The following is a 21,035-nucleotide window of genomic DNA, read 5'->3' on the forward strand; positions in this document are numbered from 1 at the left end:
ATGAAGTTATCACCCTTATCATCACAACCAGGAGTGATGATGATGATGATTTCCCAGGAATAACTGGATGACAATGACGAGAAGATAAGTTCTGACGACAAGAGTCATAAATATCAAGAGAGGAAGAGAGGTCGGATTCATGGGAGAAAAAAGGAAGGAGAGACAGGACAGTAGGGGACAGAGACACAATTCGGCGGCAAGAAAGAGAGATGACGGAAGAGAGGACTGATAGGCGCTATCATAAGAAGTACCAGAGGAGAAGGACCAGATCTGGTCAACGAGGGTTTGACCACACCAACTGACTAAAAGAAAGGGGAGAGGGTCGCCAGAGACCCTATAAATAAGAAGCGACCCTCTGGTAAGGGACATTCTATTCTGGACACTAATCTTGGCAGTTACGCCTGGACGAGAGCTGCGGAGGGAGCTCGCCTGCCGTGGATGGAAGACCGCGCTGGGATCGCGAAGGACCTTCACCGTGGAGGGAGGAGCCATCCGATCTGAGCACGATGTTGACGCCAATCCATTCATATTACTGTCTTGTTGAACATTCTCGATCTTCAATTCAGCTATACTTCACTATTGTTACAAGCGTGTAACAAGGACTTAAAATGGGAAAGAGGGAGGGGAGTCGTGAGAGAGAAAGAGAGAGGCACAAGTTACGGGAGAGTGAGAGAAAGGGCAAGATAGGGAGAGAGAGAGAGAGAGAGATAAGGTTGACATAGAAGGGAAAGGGAGAAAGAATTTGTGCCGTATGATGATAGAGAGGGAGAGAAAAAGGAAATTGAGTACAAAGATAAAAATGATGACTAGACACAGAAAGATGATGAGCAATGATGACGACTTCATCATCCGCTGGGACAGCATACCCTACTTCTCAAACACGAAATATAGATACCTTTTACGAGGGACGAACTGATAGACAACGCTTGAGGACTTGAAATGCTTTCACCCCTCGGAGTCAAAGAAGAATCCCTAAGTTCACTGCCAACGTTATCAACAGAAAGCCCACCGCCTTTGCAAAAATCTATCAAAGACAGGGGCCCTTCAAAATTCCCAAAAGCATTCCGTAAGGCCACTTTGATATCTGATTGTAGAAAACTCGTCACAAAGGAAGCCTGAACCTGTTCCGAATAACATATTATGAAGTTTTAAACTGTAGAACTCGAAAGACGGAAGAAGAAACCACCCAACATTTTTTTACATGAACAATTAAAAAACAACTCACAATTCATCTGCATTAGATGTAATCTCAAGTGCTTCGGTAAGGTAACAAAATTAAAATATTTGTGATCTGATATTAATAAGTTTCACCATTTACATTTAGCAACCAAGTGTCAATTAAAGTGATACAGCTCAAGTTTTATAACTATGAAGCAAACTCCTACGAAATACAATTCAGCAAGAATTTCACGAAGAAATAAAAAAATACAAATACGGACAAGAATAATGGCACAGAGAAAACTAACAGTAAAATATTGGCTCAGACAAGTTGCCAGATAATAATGCTTTATGCATGTCTTTTTACAAAACTTATTTTGTATTATGTCTCTTCCATTAGAGATTGACAAACAAAAAACCATGAAAAAGAAAGACGGAATAAAAAATCATTCTGGGATCACACGATGAAAAACTAACACTGCAAACTATGAAATAAATAAATCAGAAATAAATGGGACTCACATCAGCAGAAAGAGGGTCATTTAACTCGATCCCAGCAATATCCAACGAATGGCAGCTTGCCAACAATCCACCACAGCCAGCGTGGGTCATCAGAGGCCCACAAGAAAATCCCCGCCTCTGTTGCTCTTGAAACGCAAGCCACGTGTAGGGCTCATCTCCATCACAAGCGTCAAGAGTGACATCCACGAAAGACGTGGACTGCTGAACAACCAGCGGAAGAGCATTTAGAAGTGCTTCCAGGGGGCGAGGCATCTGAACATTTGTCGATGTGGACAATGAATCCTCAATAGCATTGACAGATTTTGGGGCTTTGGTCGTGCCAACGGACCGCCACACACCAACTGCCAAAGAAACAGTCTTCTCCTCAGAACCACCATCGACGTCTCCAGCAATTCTCACCGGTACCAGTTCCTTCCTTATGAGCTCATTCCTGCCTGAACTTTGGTTTTGTTTCGCACATGAAAGAAGCGTATGCCTGATCCTACACATGGAAGCTTGGAGCATCATACACTCAACATCAGTGGCAAGACTGGTCTTCCGATCATCTGATTTCCACATGCTCTCGATCTTGTTCTTCCCTTGAGTGTGATGTGAAAAGGATGAAGTGATCCCTGAAATTGAAGACGGTGCTGCATCTTCTTTCTGTAAGTACATACCTGCGTTTTTCTCGTTGAATTTTCTCCCACTACTGATTTGTGTGTAGCACGGCGGTGCCACCGACTTCTCTTCTGATGGTTCAACCAGAGTAGGTGGCGTCGCATTGTATGAATAATTTCCTGAACAGGAATTTGAATTCTCTGCTTTTCTGGACAGAGGAACATAGGCAGTTCTGAAAATCGGCGCAAAATTTCCAGTGGTCGTCTCCACAGCAGCATACTCTGGAGCAAATGTCATGGCAGCTTCCGCTTCAGACAACAGTCGGAATTCATCAGATGAAATAATAGAGGATCTATGATCAGGCTCCTCTAGTCGAGTAAGCAACGGGATCTGGTTAAGGCCTTTCAAGAGCAACTGATCTTGATCAATTGCCGCATTGCAAGGACTGTCGCTACCATCCTGTGCCACATTAAGGGTTTGGGATTCTGCAGTGCCAGGAGGCTGCATGAAAAAGCTGGGATAAAGACTCTTTATAATTTTGGGTTTTAAGATGCTTCAATTTCATCAAAAAAAAGAACAGGCGAAGGAAGGAATACCTCGCCGAAGCAGAGGATGTCATTCACAAAGAAATCACTGAAGTCACCGTATTCAGAAAGAAGAGATTGAATGTTAATGCCATAGTCTCCATCATCGGAATCCCAGTAAGATCCAATACCAGTATTCACAATTGCCTCAGAGACTGAACTGTTTGTTTCACCTGCACTGAGTTCAGATTTATATGTTCCTTGCATTGCCTCGATAGCAAAAGCAGCCACCTTATCAGTCGATGCTTTACTGCCTGCTCTTGGACGTTTAGAGATCTACAATTAAGATTTCAGTTAATTTCACCAAAAAAATCATAAAGAACAAAAAAAAGAAGAAAAAAACATTCAATCGTTCTACGCTCAAGTGCGAAAATAAAAAACATTCAAGCGAGGGTTATTTTTAGAATCTAAACTTCTGCACATTACCACACAATTATCATAAAACTAGCACAACTAAGGTCGGACAGCCAATTAAGGCCAGATAGACACATTATAAATCATAGTGTGAAAACTTAATTGAGAAAATCAGAATTTTCAAGAATATGACTCTAGTTCGCAATCCTTAAAACATATTCCATAAAAAAAATTGATCTAACTTAAGCTTTTGGCTTTGTCACAGAAACGGAAACCCTGTTTAAGGAACGCCGATCATTTCCATCATAAATCATAAGGTTAAAGACAAGCATACTGACCAAAGATACCTTCCAGTCTTCAAAAATATACCAATAGAGACATTCAATCGGAGATTGACCCAACAAATAGGTGTTGATAAATTTGAAAAATTATCAGCTCATCACCACAATACTGAAATTTTTATCTGCATCTACTCCGAGGAACATCAAGGATCAGATCACAGAATTTCCAGATAAAGAATTGCCAATACCCCAGATCACGATCCAAAACATAGTCCCTTTAATTTATAATCAGGTGAAATTTATGGGTATCACTAATTACCAGAATAAATTCTTCTAGCACAAAATTTTCACATTTGGTGGAAACCCACGTTGAACAAATAGTCTAATTAAGTACTAAAATTTTCAAGTTCTATGCATATAGATTTTTTTCATGAAAATGAACTTTACTAGACTGAAAGTATCAAATTGAGGTTAACTGTCTCTGAAAATGCACTCTGCAACCAACGGAAACTGGACAGGATAACCATTTTCTGTTAGATGTATCTGTATGATGTAGCACATGATGCTCACGTGCTACGTACCTTTAGTCTAAACTAGCCATTAACACATCTATTATAACCCATATGTTTATAAATGCACATTAAATGAATGAAGTTTGGATTGTACTTGTTCTCCTCTTTTCTTCCAGCCTTCCTTTGGGCTTCCGTCTCTACGTGCCCTGAGAAGCACTCTTTCTATCGCATAAGCTCACAGTGCGACCTTGACAGAATCTGCTGCTGGATTATTACACAGCATGTGGGGCCCACGTGCTGCCCATCTTCTAGGGCTATTCTAGCCGTTGTTAAAGGACCATTGTAATCGATCGTGTATAAAGAATGCCTAGAAGAAACAGAAAGTGACCAAAACCTTTTTCTTTCTCGTTTCACAGTCATGTCAACTTGTCAATCGTAAGATTACCTCACATGGTATCAGAGAGAAAGGAAGTTTTTGCACGGTGATTTAGCCCTAACAGCAGAAGCAATCGTGTGTGGTGGTTAGCGATCGTCCTGGGTGCGGTGTCTTGCTCCACGACAGTCCGGCCCTCTAGCCCAAAAACTCACCCGTGGTATTCTCTTCTAAGCAATCGGGGAGTTCTCTTCTGCTGCGTGAGCAAACGACGAGTTCTGTTGTGCTGTTTTGGTAGATCATCTACAATTTCTCAGACGATTCTTCAACTTACAGGGGAATCCAACTTACCGCCAAATCTCTAATTTCTTGCTTGATTGACCGAGTACTGACACCTTCACAGGTGTGATTGTTCCTTTACTCTCGTCCATCAAAGTGTTTTTTCTTTGCCATCATCTCCTTATACTGTTTCAAGTTTCATCATCTGCCTATTTTATCTTGGATCTGGTACTAGTTTCCAGATTAGACTTTCCACTTATAAACATCCACACGTTAGCTTCCTTTTTTGGCTAAAATGGAAGCTGATATGGGAATTCCCTCACTCAAATGAGCAATAAGTGGTATACACATCTCCCACAAACCATGCCACAAAATCTCTTTACTGGTCATAATTTTATCAATGGACAAAGTATGTTCAACGTACAATTCGTCCTCGTGGTCAACTATATCATCTAAGTGGCGATGTGAAGCGGATATTCTCTTCCTGGTTATTGGATACAATGTTACCAGAAATTGGTGAATCTTATGGCGACTATGAGTACATCAAAGAAGTATGGGTCTAGTTCAGCAAAGATTCTCAACGTGGGAAGATGAATTTTGGATTGCTGATCTCGAAGATCGTTCTATGTCTTTGCTCCAAGAAAACCGCACAGCAATAGAATATGCAAATGAACTCCAAGCCTCGTGGAAGGAAATCGACTTTTACCATCCATCTTTTTTTTGAAGAAAATATGGAAGGCCACCCGGAACCGGTGGCCAACCCGCTATCATTAAATTGTAAATGCTACGTACAAGCAAGGTACAAACCCGACCAAAAAAGGAATATCCTCCCCTTCCAACCCAAAAATACACGAGTGCCCCTACGGCACGAATAACGTCCACTACTGAAGCTGCCTTTCCTTTAAACACCACTTCATTCCAACGTAGCCATATCACCCAGAGCACTGCGAGTAGCCGCCCCCATTCCACTCCGCTTCTGTGTCTTCCTTCTATGACTGAAGTCCAAAAGGCCTCATCCGAGGAGACATTCACCTCCGGTACCTGTTGCGATGCCCAGACTCTCTGGGCGAAGTGACATGTGAAGAATAGGTGTGAGCAGTCCTCCTCCCCCCTAACGCACATAGGACAGTCAGCGGGATCCATGGGGGTTCATCTCCGCCGATAGACCCGTGTGATCAGCCTCTGCCTCCGCAATAACCAGCTGAAAAGTCGCACTTTCAGTAGAACTTTGAGCTTCATCAACCTGTGGCATGCCCTATTGATGGTCACATCGTCCCTCGCTTCTCCTCTAATCTTCAAATATGCTTCTTCCACTGAGAAAGACGACCCCCCCCCACGTCCAACCGTTTCCACTTTCAGTTGAGGGGCTGAGAGGTAGAAGTGACTCTTGCATCTGCAAAACTCCTCAAAACGTGGCCCTGATAAGGCTCTTGTCAATATAGGGACCCAGGCCTCGTCCCAACACTCACTGACTTTGGCCTCTGGGTGTCTCGCTAGTGCAAATAGTGTTGGGAACTTCAACATCAGTCCAAAAATGGAACCTTGCCCCATCCCCCAATTTGGGCTCAAAAAACTCCCGCACGTGAGGTATTGCTTGGCGCAGACCGCTCCAAAAGGGGGATTCTCCCCTGACACGAGCCCAACGCCTCTCCCAACTTATCTCAGAGCCATATCTATATCTCAGGACATTGAAAACTAGTCCCTCTGTTGACTTCATAATCCGTTCCACCCATTTGGCCAACAATCCCAGATACATTGATTCCAGATGAAGGATCCCCAGCCCTCCCTGCTTCATAGGTCTACACAATATCTCCCACGCCACAAGAGGCACTCCCTTGCCCCCTTCCTCTCCAGTGCCTCCCCAAAAGAACCTTCTCATAGCCCCCTCCAATCTGTTTACCACTACTGCTGGCATTTTGAATACTGACAAGTAGAATAACTGGATTGCTGACAGGACCGACCGTAGTAGCACCAAATGACCCCTTTTTGACAGTATCTTGTTCTGCCAACCTTCGAGCCTCATTTCCACTTTTTCGACCACCGGATGCCACTCCACTGCTAGGATCCGTCTCCCGGTCAACGGAAGACCCAAATAGCCCATCGGGAGCAAGCCTTGAGGTGTGCCTAAAGCTCTTGCACATTGTGCCTTTTCCTCCGAAGAAAGTCCGAAACCCACAAAGACCGACTTGGCTCGATTAAGTTGTAGCCCCAAGAAGTCTGCAAATAGTTCAAGCAATGCGGATAAAATACGAGCTTCTCTCAATGAGCCCTCAATGAAGAAAGTGGTGTCATCCGCATATTGCAGGAGCGGGATTCCCTCTAAGTAGCTCGCCGTCTGAAAACCCCATAATAGGCCCTCCTCGCAAGCTTTAAGTGTGCAGGTGGCCAAAGTGTCCAATGCAAGAACAAAAAGCAACGGTGCTAATGGACATCCCTGCCTGACTCCTCTTTGTGGGCGGATCCACCCTCCCTCAGCTCGACCGTTGAGCAGAATCGAGAATGAGTGAGACGTAACACATTGCCTCACCCATCTCACCAATTCCTTGGGGAACCCACGTTTGCGCATAACCGACCATAAGAATCTCCAGTCGAGTGTGTCGTACGCTTTAGCGAAGTCGACCTTCCACATGAAACCCTTAGTTTTATTCGTCTTCCATGATGATACAATCTCCCCTGCCACCACCACACTGTCCACCAATTGTCTTCCAGGAATGAAGGCCGATTGAAACGGCCCAACTAGGTCCCCAATTACCACCCTTAGTCGGTTCGCCAACACCTTGGCAATGATAAGGTATATAGAGTTTGACAGTGCAATGGGCCTGAAATCCCCCACATTGATGGCGCCAGGTCTTTTGGGCAGTAGAAATAGGTGGGATCGGTTGAGTCGCTCCAGGCCATAATTTCCTCGCCGGAACTCGTCTAGTCTACCCATCACCTCTGGCCCAACCACTTCCCAGAATTCACTGAAGAAAAAACAGGGAATCCATCCGGACCCGGTGCACCTTCTTCATTTAAACCTTTGATCGCTGCTCGCACTTCTTCCACTGAGAAAGGCTTCACCAACTCAGCTTATTGTTGTCCTTGTGTCACCTTGGATGCGCTTCTACCGCTCCATCTCCATTGATTTCGAGTCCCTTGTTTAGTCACCTCTCTGAAATGGTTTGCCAACGCTCCTCCCACCGCTTGTGTCTCGTTAACTTCTCGATCCCCCACTTTTAAACGTAGTATTTGATTCGAGCAACGCCTTCCATTCGCTGCCAAATGAAAGAATCGAGTATTCGCGTCCCCTTCAGATAGCCATAGTTGGCGAGAGCACTGCCTCCAATCAAGCTCGAGCTTCTTGTCTTCCTCCTCCACTATTCCTCTGCGACCTTTTCTCTCTGAGCGTTCAGCACCAGTTAAGCCCCTTACGTCTTCTAATGCATCGAGCTGTTGGACCCGTGACAAGGCCTCATTTCTACGATTGTGTCGTTCTTCTCGGATCTTTTTCTTCCATTTCATCAAGTGAAGACGCAAACCTGACAATTTGGTAGCCATTTGTGTTGTAGCTGTGCCCTGGGTGGCTTGGGATGACCACCATGAACTCACCTCCTCCCTGAACCCTTTCTCACTCAACCATGATCTATCCATCTTGAAATATGTGGATCTATTCTGGCCAACACTTGCCCGCCAGATAATTGGGACGTGATCCGACAACGGTCTAGGGAGTGCATGCACCTCAGCCAGCGGGTATTCCTCCAACAGCTCCACTGAACAAAGGAACCTATCAAGCCGGGAGAGAGTATTAGGTCCCCTCGTACTCCTCCATGTGTAGATACAGTTCGTAGGCCCCATTTCCTGCATGCCCGCGCTTGAAAGAAAGGACCAGAATTCCTCCGAACCCGGGTCCTGTCCTCCAGTCCCATCTGGTCTATCATCCGACTCCAGCATCACGTTGAAATCCCCTCCAATAAGCATTGGGATCCCCTGGAAGAGTGCAACCACCCCCTCCAGCTCCTCCCATAGTCCCTGTCGGTGAGTCGCGATAAGGGGCCGTAGACTGATGCCACCACACATTGAACATTGTCACTTCTTCTTTTGAGTTTAACTGCAGCCACATACTGCCCCGTCCAGGACTCCTCTTTAGCATAGGTCGATGTGTTCCATGCCACCAGTAAACCCCCTGATCTTCCGACTGCATTAACGGCCACGTACCCCTCCAGGAACCCCCCCCCCACCAAGTTCCACGCCCTAGTGTCGCATCTCTCCAGCATCGTCTCTTGCAAGCATACTATATCTGCCCCCCATTGCCGCAAATACCCTCCTATCACCCTGCGTCTCCCTTTGTCACGGAGACCGTGTACATTCCAGGAGATGCATTCCATATCTGGAGTGATGGTTGCCCCCCTTGTATCTGCGCCGGTAGGAGCTCCACTTTCTCAGCCAACTCTCGTACCGTCAATGGCATGTTCAAATCTTGCTCTACCACGAGATCCGCTCCCTGATCTGGGGGAGTTGCAATCTCCATCGCCTCATTCCCCGGAGGCTTAGGAACTACCGTTCTGGATGGTCCTTCCATTCTCAGACACATTAGACCATTTTTCCTTGCCACTAAACATGTCTCCTTACCCTCCGCATCCGTCAAGGCTAATCTCCCCCGACTGTACACAATGCCTTTAAACCGGCTAAAATCACCCTTCTTGATGCGTCGTGTTCTTTGGGGCATCCTTATCCTCCTCCCTCCTGGGCCTTGCCCCTTCATGGCAACGCCCCCCTCTCGGGGTACCGGGGTGGCCAACTCAGCCATTTCCTCTGACAACTGTGGAAAGTCTGACCCACCACACTCAGTTGCCCGCACGTCTGCAGTCGAGGGCGCCGGAGGAATCAATGTCTCTGACTCTCCTTGAGCCTGGCACCCTGTATCTCCATCTAGTATTGGCATGTCTTCCCTCGTCTGCATTGTTGGTTGTGCTTGATTGGGGGAGCTTCGGGGCATCTCGCCCTGTCGCGCCTCTGGACCCCCGGGTACGCAAAGTGCCGGCGGTAGTGCCCTAGCTCGGAAACTCACCCTGAAAGTACTCTGATAGCCATGGAACTGGATTGACTGTGGTATCAGATCTCCCTCTACCATTTCCACTTCCAACACTACCACGTTGGGGTCCCCGGACTCCAATCCCTACGAAATGATATGCGTGAGTCTCCCGAAAGACTCGACCATCCCCACCAGTGGTGATCTTCTACACTGCAACAACGGGACCCCTTGTGCCTCTATCACCACCCCTATTCGCCTTCTCCGTTCAGCCCCGTCTGTGGGGAGAACTCGCTGCCATCTCACTTCCGCATTGTCTGCAATCCTCTGCGTCCAGCCGCAGACCCCATCAATTGTCCTCCGTGATACCCCTCGAAGGAGCAGGGTATTGGTTTTCAACCGCTGCAATTCAGTCTGACCTGTCGTGGGGAAGTTCCTCCAGAGATCCCTATGGACCACCCCCAAATCAAGAATGCCGCCAAAAATGTCTCTCACCAGGCAAGTTTGCAGAACAGCACTACAATCCTCCCTCCCTTCATCAATTGTCTGGTCTGCTTGGTGAGCCTTAGTCCGGAAGGGCTGCTCTATCCAAGCCTGAGTTCATCCATTTTTTCTCTCCCCTTGAGGGCAGTTTGCTTGGCGATGGCCTATTCCCTTGCATCTTCGACACCTCATCGACTCCCTGCAGTCACGTGCGTGATGTCCTATTGTTAAGCATCTGAAGCATTTGTTGGTCTCGTCGGACGATCTCGGGGGGGGGGGGCAGTTTGTTCTTGCTTTGTGTCTTCTTAATACGTCGAGACCGCACGGTCACCCATCCTTCCTCGTCCTCCACCATTCCTCTGATATCTGCCCGCCCTTCCTCCAGTGTTCCGTCATTGTTTTTCAACAACGTCTGTTTTGAATTGGAGATGCCTTGCTTGCCTTCCTCTCGTCCAGGCCCTTCTCTTATGGAGTGTGCCCGGACAACTCAATGGGAGTCTTGGACAAAGCCCATGTGATGGCCTTCCTGTCGGAGCTTCAAGCCGTAACGGGCGGCGCTCTCGTCTTCTGTGCAGAGGTAACCGCCTCGGATTGGCCTCCATTTCTCCACCCTTCTGTCATCGCAACGATGTACCACCGCATCGCGCCAACTGGAGATGTGCAGGACGTCATGTTGTGGGTTTCCTCCTGTTTCCCGGGGGACCCTTCGTCTTGATCTCGATGAGGCCTTCTGCCGAAAATTTGTTTTGCTTGCTTGGCACCGTAGCATGATGACCTTCGATCGTCATCTCGGTGGCCTTTTCGGTTACTGGAGGTCCTGCCGACATGGCCGCAACGCCCTTCATCTCGATGTGCTGATCCTAGGTAATCGTGGCGAAATTCTTCTTGGAACAATGCTCTTTGCAGGTCGCCCCACCGCGACATCCCTCCCGGACCTAGCCATTCGACATCCTGCCTCACCCCATTGCGGCGCCCATCGACTCCGCGCTTTTCATTGAAACGAGATCGCCGAACCTGCTGGGCCCAACGCTCATTTTGACTGACTATGCTGCCTCGGCCGATGGACCTTGGATTTTGTCTCATCGCCCCTCAATGTCGCGAGGTCGGAGGTCGGAAGTCGCAAGGTCAGAGGTTGAGGTCAAGGTCGAGGTCACAGGCCGGAGGACGCCGGTGAGTCTCGGCCGGTCGAGGTCAGAGGTCGCGGCCGGTTGAGGTCGGGGGTCGCCGGCCGGTCGGGGTCAGAGGTCGGGGTCGGAGGTGAGAACGGCGTTTGATGGTGATGCTATTACTGCCAATCTCTCCCTCAGATCGCAGATGGCCGTCCACCGCAGAACGCAGATCGCAGACCGCCCTTCTCCCGTCTCGCAGGTTTCCCTTCTCCCTTCTCGCCGATCCCTTTTCAGTCCCGAGCACCCTTCTCCCTTCTCGCCCTTTTCCCTTCTCGCCGTTCTCGCAGATCTCCCTTCAGCTCGTTCCCTTCTCACCCGTCTCCTTGTGCATGGTTTGAGAGGTTTACCCACGTCATGAAACAACTTAAGTATCAACAGTCAAATGGGGATCACACCCTTTTCTTTACGCGATTGACTCGAACTCTATTGTTATTCTTATTGTCTACGTTGATGATATAATTATCACTGGAAACAACTCCCAAGGGATTACCATTTTAAGTCAGCAACTAAGCGATCAATTCGACATTAAAAGTCTAGGCCCCCAGAAATACTTCTTAGGTATAGAGGGTCAGCCATTCATCAGGTTGTAACTCACACTGTCCCAGCAAAAAAAAATATATGATCTTCTTGAAGAAACTGGCTAGCTGCAGTGCCAACCAATTTCTACCTCGATGGAAGCCAATCTCAAACTTAAACAAGACAATAGTGAAGCTAATACCGATTCTCTAACTTATCAGCGTCTCATTGGCAAACTAATTTATTTGGCTCATTGGCAAACTAATTGACCCAAAATTTCTTACGCTGTAAATGTTCTTGTCCAGTTTATGCATCATCCTAAAATATCTCACTTGCAGGCTGTGTACCAGATTCTTTTTTGAAGAAGAAGAAGAAAATAAGGAAGACCACCCTTAATTGGTGGTCAACCTGCTACCATTAACAATAAAAAATAAGTAAATTCAAGATACATATATGACCAAAATGGTCCACCAATCATTTCCATCCAACCCAAAAAGACACAAGTGCCTCAATGTTGTGAATGATGTTCTCCTCTGACGCCCGCCTCCCCTTGAACACCACCTCATTTCGGTGCAGCCATAACGCCCATAGCACCGCAAGTAGCCTCCTCCATTCCGGCCTGCTCCGGTACCTACCACCAGTGACTGAGGTCCAAAATGCCTCGTCGGAGGAGATATTCACCCCTGGTATCTGCTCTGATGCCCATACTCCTTGGGTGAACTGACAAGTGAAGAATAGGTGGGAGCAGTCTTTGTCGCCCTGGGCACACAGGGACACTCGATGGAAGTCATCAGATTCTACCTCCTCTGAAAAACCTGTGTGACCAATATTCGTCATCTCAATAACCAGCCGAAGAACCCCATCCTGAGAGGAACTTTCTTGCATCATCAGCGTGGAGCATGAATTGATGGTTGACGAGTCTCCCCCCGCTTCCCCTCGGATCTTCAAATATGCATCCTTCACAGAGAAAGATGGCCCTCGCCACACCCAGCCATCTCGATATACATTCGGCAGTCTGATATGTGAAAGGTTCTCTTGCATCTCCATTAGTTCCTCAAACCGTGGCTCTGATAACGCCCCATGCATGATAGAGACCCAAGCTCCCAACCAGCATTCATCGACCGTGGCATTTGGATTCCCCACTAGAGCAAAAAGTCTTGGATATTTCAGCTTCAGGACACGTTGATTGGACCAGTTATCGGTCCAGAATCGAAAACCGGCCCCGTCCCCCAACCTGGGGTCAAAGAACTCATGGATGTGGGGTATACTATTATGCAAACTGCACCAAAAGGGGGACTCCCCCCAAACTTTAGCCCACCTCCCCCAACCAGTCTCCGCGCCATATCTGTCCCTACGGACATTGAGGACGAGGCCCTCGCTGACGTCACGATCCTTTCCACCCATTTGGTCAGAAGTGTCAGATTCATGGAGTCTATGTGGAGTATCTCCAGCCTTCCTTGTTTCACGGGCCTACAGACCTCTTCCCATGCTACCAGGGGTATCACCTTACGCCCATCATCTCTATTGGTTCCCCAAAGAAACCTCCTCATCAGTCCCTCCAGATGCTTTGTCACGACTGATGGTATTTTAAACACCGACAAGTAAAATATTGGGATCGCTGAAAGCACTGATCGCAATAATACCAAAGCAACCCCCTTTTGATAGCCCTTTGGCCTGCCAGCCTTCCAACCGCCGCTCCACCTTCTCGATTGCTGGTTGCAATTCTGTGGTTTAAATGCGTCTCCTGTCAGTGGAAGACCTAGATAACTCATTGGTAGAGAACCCCGAGGCGTGCCTAGCCTGTTGGCGCATTGCGCTTCTTCCACCGACGAAAGTCCAAATCCCACAAATGTCGACTTAGCCTGTTTGAGACGTAACCCTGAGAAGTCCGCAAAAATATATAACACTGTAGATAGTGTGTGAGCTTCTGTCACCATCCTTCCACGAAGAATGTCGTGTCGTCCGCATACTGAAGTAGTGGAATGCCCCCTGGGTAGACCACAGTCTGGAAGCCCCTTAATATGCCGCATTTGCATGCCTCAAGGGTACAGGTGGCCAAGGTGTCCACTGCCAGGACAAATAGTAACAGGGCTAACGGGCAACCCTGCCTGACTCCTTTCTGTGGGTGTATGCATCCCACTTCCGCCCGACCATTGACCCGAACCGAGAATGTGTGGGATGTATCACAGTGTCATACCCATGCCACCCATACCCCGCTTTCGCAAAACCGACCATAGGAATCTCCAATTGAGCGAATCATACGCTTTGGGTCGCAGATTGATAACGAACTGTATACTAACTCTACGTTACTTAAAGGGAACCATTGAGCTTAGATTCTCTTTCTCTCGAGATATGCCTTTGCATCTCGAACTTTATACTGATTCCGACTATGATGGCTCGCAGATTGATCGCAAGTCTACGACTGGGTACTGCTCTCTCCTGTGCGGCAACTTTGTCACCTGGTGTAGTAAGAGGCAATCTGTCGTGTCCTTATTCAGAACTGAAGCTGAGTTCCAAGCCCTTGATAAGGACATTTGTGAAGCACTTTGGATTTGAGGCATCCTCCATGAGTTGGGTTTCTCACCATTGCAACCTACATCCTCTGTTGTGACAACAAATCTGCAATCAGCTTAACCGTGATCCAATTCAACATGATCGCACCAAACAAATGGAGAGCAACCACCACTTTATTAAAGACAAAATTGAGTCCCACGTCATTGACATTGTCTACATCCCTAATAAGCGACAATTGGCTGACATCCTCACCAAAGCTCTTCAAAGAGATCAACATAACGCCCTGGTGTTCAAGCTAGGAATGAATGACATCCATTCCTCTGGTTGAGGAGAGGTGTTACGGGATTATTACAAGCATGTGTGGCCCACGTGCTGCCCATCTTTTGGGGCTATTCTAGCTGTTGCTAAAGGACCATTGTAATCGATCGTGTATAAAGAATGTGTAGAAGAAATATAGTGTGAGCACAACCTTTTTCTTTCTCATTTCCCTGTCACGGCAACGTCTCAATCGTACGATCACCTCACAGTATCAATTCCGAGTAACAGTATTTTATTTGTATTTTTAATTCATATTAAAGTTGCATCTTATAAGGAACTGAATGATTTACCAAATAGTAAATTAGGAGTAAAATAATCCGTCGAATCAAATACGACGCATATACTGTCAATAAATTTTATGTTTCTCAGACTTGCATCTAATCAAGTCCCCAGTATTCATGCAAATTCATAAAAAGGGTTCGGTTTTATAAAAGGATTTTTGGACGTAACAAGATAACAATGTTCTAAGAAAACGTCCAGATGAAATGGCCAAGGAAAGACAAAGTACCACTTTTCGGCCATTATTTTCTGTCTGTTCATTTCTAGACGAACCAGACTGCGCGCAAGTAACAGAATCAGCATCAGCTTCCAGTTCACGCGTTCTGACTGATGTCATGTTCTCACTGCCACTAGATGTGCTACTTATACTGCTACGGCTGCTACCATTGCTATTGCTGCTGCTGTTGTACCTCTGATGTTGTTTTAGGCCTGATTCATCAGAATCATCGTTTATAGACTCCATAAAGGTAGCACTTTCGAGTCCCACACTGTGTCAAGAAAAGAGAGTAAGATGAGAAATACTAATGACAATTTACCAATCTCTTCTATATAAACACCAAACTTCAACGTTTTTACACAAAGGTTTGGTGATGTTATTTTCTCTTAGCAACTCAAACATTAGGATCTTCTGTGTTTCCCTCAAATCAGTTATAAAATAAGTTATGAAAAAAGGCAAAACTAGTTTCACTGGCCAAAAGAAACTACAATATATTATTGGATCTGGTACAACAGAAGGAGCTAATCACATGATGTGAAGCGATACGACCTATTATAAGATGAGAGCATGTAATCTAACAGATGACCACCGATACATGCACAAGAATCATATACAACTATTTTGAGCGACGGGTTTATTGATCCACCATCTATTCATCTCTCGTAAGAACTGCATTCAAAATTCATAGAATATGAATCTGGCCGAAAATCTTTCCCTGAACCACCATGTCTAACAGAAACTCCCATTTTAGTTTATCCATGGTTTCAGAATGCGAAAGTATTGATGAAAATGTTTAGATAGAACATTTTGATTAACCCAAATATCATGCAACTACCTTTGAGATCATCCAATGCCTATATTTCTTTAAAAGTCAAGGATGTATGAGTTGAGACGCGAATATATGGACTACAAAGTGGTTGTGGTGGGACTTCTATGGCCCATGATGCGTCCCACTACAATCCAGGAGTTTTTGCATTCATTAATGTCAGGGGTTAAATTGTTATCAACTCCAATTTTCTTTCCAGGATAGAGAAATATTTTTCAACTTTTAAAGAACGCATTGCATTTGTCTGCCCTAAAATTGACTTGGGACGGTGCAAGAACCCAGTCTCATCCAAGCATCATCATCACTTTTTGTAATTTAGAATATCCCCAAATGCTGAGGAGCCAAATATAAGCATAAACAAGTACAAAAGGAAGAATAAAGTCAGTTTTTGGTCAGCCTATGGATCGAGAAACAAATAGACATTCTTAAACAACCTTTTGATAGTTAAAGAAGAACAAACCTTTTGATAGTTAAAGAAGGTTCAGAGGAATCCCATAAAGTCCAAGCATCGGACAATGTTGTTTCCACCCGATTATGAAGCCAAAATCTGTAGATATACAGTTCCATCAGCAAACAATGGCACAATTCCAGGGGCAAATCAATAAATCAAATGAACAGGACCTTTTTGGAGAACATTTAGAAAAGGCTTTGTACAGGAGCGGAACAACCACAGCTTCCACAGGGTAAATTAACGTTCTTTCCAGAGTTGAGAAAACTTCAGATGAACCCTGCTCTGTTTCACATTTTCTTGGCATATTAAGCTGGTGGTCGCCCATGGCAACTTCAATACAGCAGTTCTGTTCCTTTGAGCGACTGCTAGAATACTGAGAGAAATGGGATGGCATGCCGCCTCCATTTGAATCATTCAAAGACTTAACCTTGCTGGAATGTGTTGACAAAGAAATACAGTTATCAATTAATAATCTGTAGTGAAATACATTGCGTTGACCAAATATAATGGTAGTAATTCAAATATCAAGTACAGATACAAAAGAACTATACGTGAACTAGAATCCCTTCAAATTTTGACTTCATTGTTCAGACAACTTACTCGGACCATCTTCATTGACTCTTGAGACAAAACTTATCCGACAATACCATAAAGTATACAAGAGTTGGGCAATCGTCCATGTCATTTCCAACATCAAAGTCCTTTGTTGATGTTTACGTTAATGAATATTACGGTGGTTGACAATGACAAAGACTAGATTATCATTGATGATTGACAATGATGGGTATCACATATGGTGACTTTATAGTAACCCTATCAGTCAATGACACCAGATATAGTTGACAATTTTTCTCTTCAAAAAAATAGTTGACAATGCCCAAGACGTCAAAGGAAAGTTTCTTGAAACACAGATGGCTGACAGTGACAGTGCCTTAAGGTAGACATCACAATCAAATGATATGAGGAAATAATTTGAGCATGACGGGTAAAGGAAAACAATTGGAGCAAGGAACAATTCGCAAGAGTATCAGTTATGGTACCATAACGGAGACAGACTCAGTGAGTTTTGTGAAAGCACAGTAGATTAATAGATTGAGAACAAGATGTGGAATACAATCTAGCAGTAGGGATGGAGGATAGACCAAGACCTTCAAGAGTTTAAGAACGCATGCACACCTTCTAGAGAGCAAACCCAGTTCAATGGCACTTTCAGAATCGACCCAAGCAGTTACATATTCTTGCCGACAATCTTAGGGAGAGGGGCTAACATATATTTATCCATATCGAATCAGTTTGTGCAAGATTCCTCCTCCTGGTTTTACTTTGTGTCAGCTTGTCTTCAAATATAGCATCATGATTAAGATATGCAGGAAGTCAAGAAGGAAGGAAGTGCAAGAGGTAGCAACAAGTTCTAGCCAATCAAAGATTGCTTAGCCAAACCTAACTGAACATGAGTGTCTTGGTCAAAGGGTTCTAATGGGCATAACCCAGTACGATGAAGTTTGCCGACTTCAACATCATCCACAGGAACCACAACGTAGAATTCGTTCTCATTGGCAGAGGACTGAGCAATTTTCTCTCATTAGAGTTATGGTTCCGATGAATCCAAAATACAGAACCTGGAGAGCCAGGATGCCACAGTACATGTGTGCTGATACTAACCCAGGAGTTCGTATCAGGGAAGATAGGGGTAGAGGAAGGGGACTGCCAAAAGATTGTCGACAGGAATTCACAGAGAGAGGGAGTGTGCTGTAAAGTTCATCCGCAGAGTTCCCAAGACTAAGGCAACATGAAGTTAAAGTTCCCAAGACTATTTGCTCTAGCGAGGCACCCAGAGGCCACAGTCAGTGAGTGTTGGGACGAGGCGTGGGTCCCTATCTCGACAAGAGCTTTATCAGAGCCACGATTTGAGGAGTTTTTGGGGATGCAAGAGTCACTTCTACCATTCAGCCCGTCAGATGAAAGTGGAGACGGTTGGACGTGGTGGGGGTCGTTGTTCTCAGTGAAAGAAGCATGTTTGAAGATTAGAGGGGAAGCGAGGGATGACTTGACCATCAATAGGGCATGCCACATGTTGATGAAGCTCAAAGTTCCACTGAAAATGTGATTTTTCAGCTGGTTATTGCGGAGGCAGAGGCTGATCACACGGCTCTATCGGTGGAGATGGGCCCCCATGGCTCCCGTTGACTCTCCTATGTGCGCTAGGGGGGAGGAGGACTGCTCCCACCTATTCTTCACGTGTCACTTCGCCCAGAGAGTCTGGGCATCGCAACAGGTACTGGAGGTGAATGTCTCCTCAGACGAGGCCTTTTGGACTTTAGTCATATACGGAAGATACAGAAGAGGAGCGGAATGGTTAATCGCAGTGCTCTGGGCGATATGGCTACATCTGAATGAGGTGGTGTTTAAAGGAAAGGCGGCTTCGATAGGGGAAGAAATTCATGCCGTAGAGGCACTCGTGTATTTTTGGGTTGGAAAGGGGGGGATAGTCCTTTTTGGTCGGGTTTGTATATTGTTTGTACAAAACATTTATACTTAATGATAGCAGGTTGGCCACCGGTTCCGGGTGGTCTTCCATATTTTCTTCAAAAAAAAAGTTCATCAGCAGAGGAAAGGGATGCCTGGAAAGGCTTCAGCTGAAGGAGGTTTGTGGGAGAATGGAATTTTCCTGGGAAGAGAGATAAACCCAACTCGATTATTATCAAACTGGCTGCAATCTTTTTCTTTCCGTGAGTATCCCACCAGAGAGCCTTCTACTTCTAAAAGCCATGAACTAGATCAAAATCACTCTCAACAAATCCAAACGAAGTAATCCGATTTTTTCCATCGGGTCAGAACAACCTTGAGAGGCTAAAATGACAAAAATGTGCCCCTTTAATGGATCAAATAACTAAAATGACCCCTAGATACGACCAGAGTCATATGTGGATCATTGGGACAGACTGAGAATGAGATGGTTCCAACAAGACCCTTTCAATGATGGCCCAGGAAGGCAACAGAAGGCCCAGTTAGTCACTCTTGACGTAAGCAGGAAATAGTGTTAGCCAGTGTTGCTTTTCCATCTCTTATTTTTAATATCTCCCTTTTAACGTGTAAGCATTTCTATAAGTGGACCCATGTGACTTAATATGAGTGGGCCCAGCCCATTTAAGAATAAGTGACTTAATAGGGTGAGCCCAGCCCATTTACTCTTATTGGCTGTTTATTTAAACCAGCGGTAATAGGTGAATGAGTAAGATGTTCTATTCTCCTTTTTGTAATACCTAGCAACCACAAGAGAGGTTTAGGAAAGGGTGCTGGAGGAAGAACCACAGCTGCACAAGGGGAACTAAGTTTAACAAATGGAAAAGCCCTTCATGTAAACAAACGGTTATAAATACCCTCATTGAAATAACAGCATATTTATGACTTTTGGTGTTTCGTGGAATCCAGGGACCGCATGCTGCTTGACAGGAGGTCAAACTTTCAGAATTGAGAAGTTCTTGACAGGCCTCATCCTTCTCATCTTCCACCTCTATCCGATTTTCCTTATTTTCCCGATCAAAGATAGATTCCCTCTCGGAATTTCTAACAGAGTACAAATATGAGATCATGTTCATAAAAATGGAGATTGGTACCGCACTGGTGACCAAGTCCGAGATAGCGAAGACAATGCCTGAAGGCATAAAGCAAAAAATAGGACAGTATAAGGTTGGGAAAGTGGGAAAATCACAAAAAGCGGATTCAAAAAAAGGTTCATGACGTACATATTGCAAAAGAGGAACTACACACAAGCAGTGTTGGAAGTTGCAATGGAAAGCCCAAACCAGAGGGCAGGCTTATTCCATTGCCATGCAAGAGGTAGAAAAAGGAGCATACAAATTTTTTCTTTTTTTTTGAATAAGGAGATGAAGTAACAATGAGAACCAAGCACCTTCAGGAGATGAGGTGTTTCTTCTCAAAGAGAGAATTGAAAAATTGAACATCTTCAGGTGGATTGAACAGGGAAATTGTTCAGCTTACATATGCTCATTCAAGCACAAAGATCTCAAATATCTCTAACAAGGGACTCCCAAGCACATCTTTAGACAAAATTATTCACATGCTGGGCATGGAAAACATATATATAACAGCTTGAGGATGATGGGTCATCTTAACCATATCTCACCAGATTGAGCAGTTGACTTCTCGGCATCATAAATTCAGAGTCCAAACCAGTATCTATGTCTGAACACATATTCCTTGTAAACGAATTTGCGGAGAGCAATCTGGAGGGATAAATCTCCCTCCATATTCTATCAGTTTGTCAGCATATTCAATACATGGTCAATTACCATGAACAATGGTAATGGATGGAATAATAAGTTCAACATCTTCCTTAAGTGTTGCTTGTGCATGGCATCCTATATGGATTTGATCGTCTCATAGTGCTGGAATCACAGAGCTAGAGGTCGTCAACTTCAGGAATCATCAATTTCAGGGGTCATTGAATCCCAGAGCCAGGCATGTTGTATTGTCGATTTGTTGATCCACAAATACAACTGTGAATCAGCAATTGATGGAGAATCTATGGTCAAGTGCTTGAGTTGTTTCCTCAGTAAAAGGAAACTCTGAA

General features: G+C 45.3%; 1 protein-coding gene across 1 annotated transcript in view; it reads right to left on the reverse strand.

The window, feature by feature from the left end:
• The window catches only part of GCT (RNA polymerase II transcription mediator), a 38,713-nt gene that overhangs the window by 5,997 nt on the left and 11,681 nt on the right, over positions 1-21,035 (reverse strand). The window contains exons 11-16 of the mRNA XM_078583667.1: positions 16,612-16,872; positions 16,451-16,537; positions 15,177-15,435; positions 2,874-3,137; positions 1,681-2,778; positions 896-1,121 (exon numbers count right to left, since the gene is read on the reverse strand). Coding sequence (XP_078439793.1) covers positions 896-1,121; positions 1,681-2,778; positions 2,874-3,137; positions 15,177-15,435; positions 16,451-16,537; positions 16,612-16,872 — 2,195 coding nt within the window. The remainder of the gene's footprint in view (positions 1-895; positions 1,122-1,680; positions 2,779-2,873; positions 3,138-15,176; positions 15,436-16,450; positions 16,538-16,611; positions 16,873-21,035) is intronic.

This window comes from Wolffia australiana, chromosome 12 (assembly GCF_029677425.1).
Source record: "Wolffia australiana isolate 7733 chromosome 12, ASM2967742v1".
Classification (NCBI taxonomy): Eukaryota; Viridiplantae; Streptophyta; class Magnoliopsida; order Alismatales; family Araceae; genus Wolffia; species Wolffia australiana.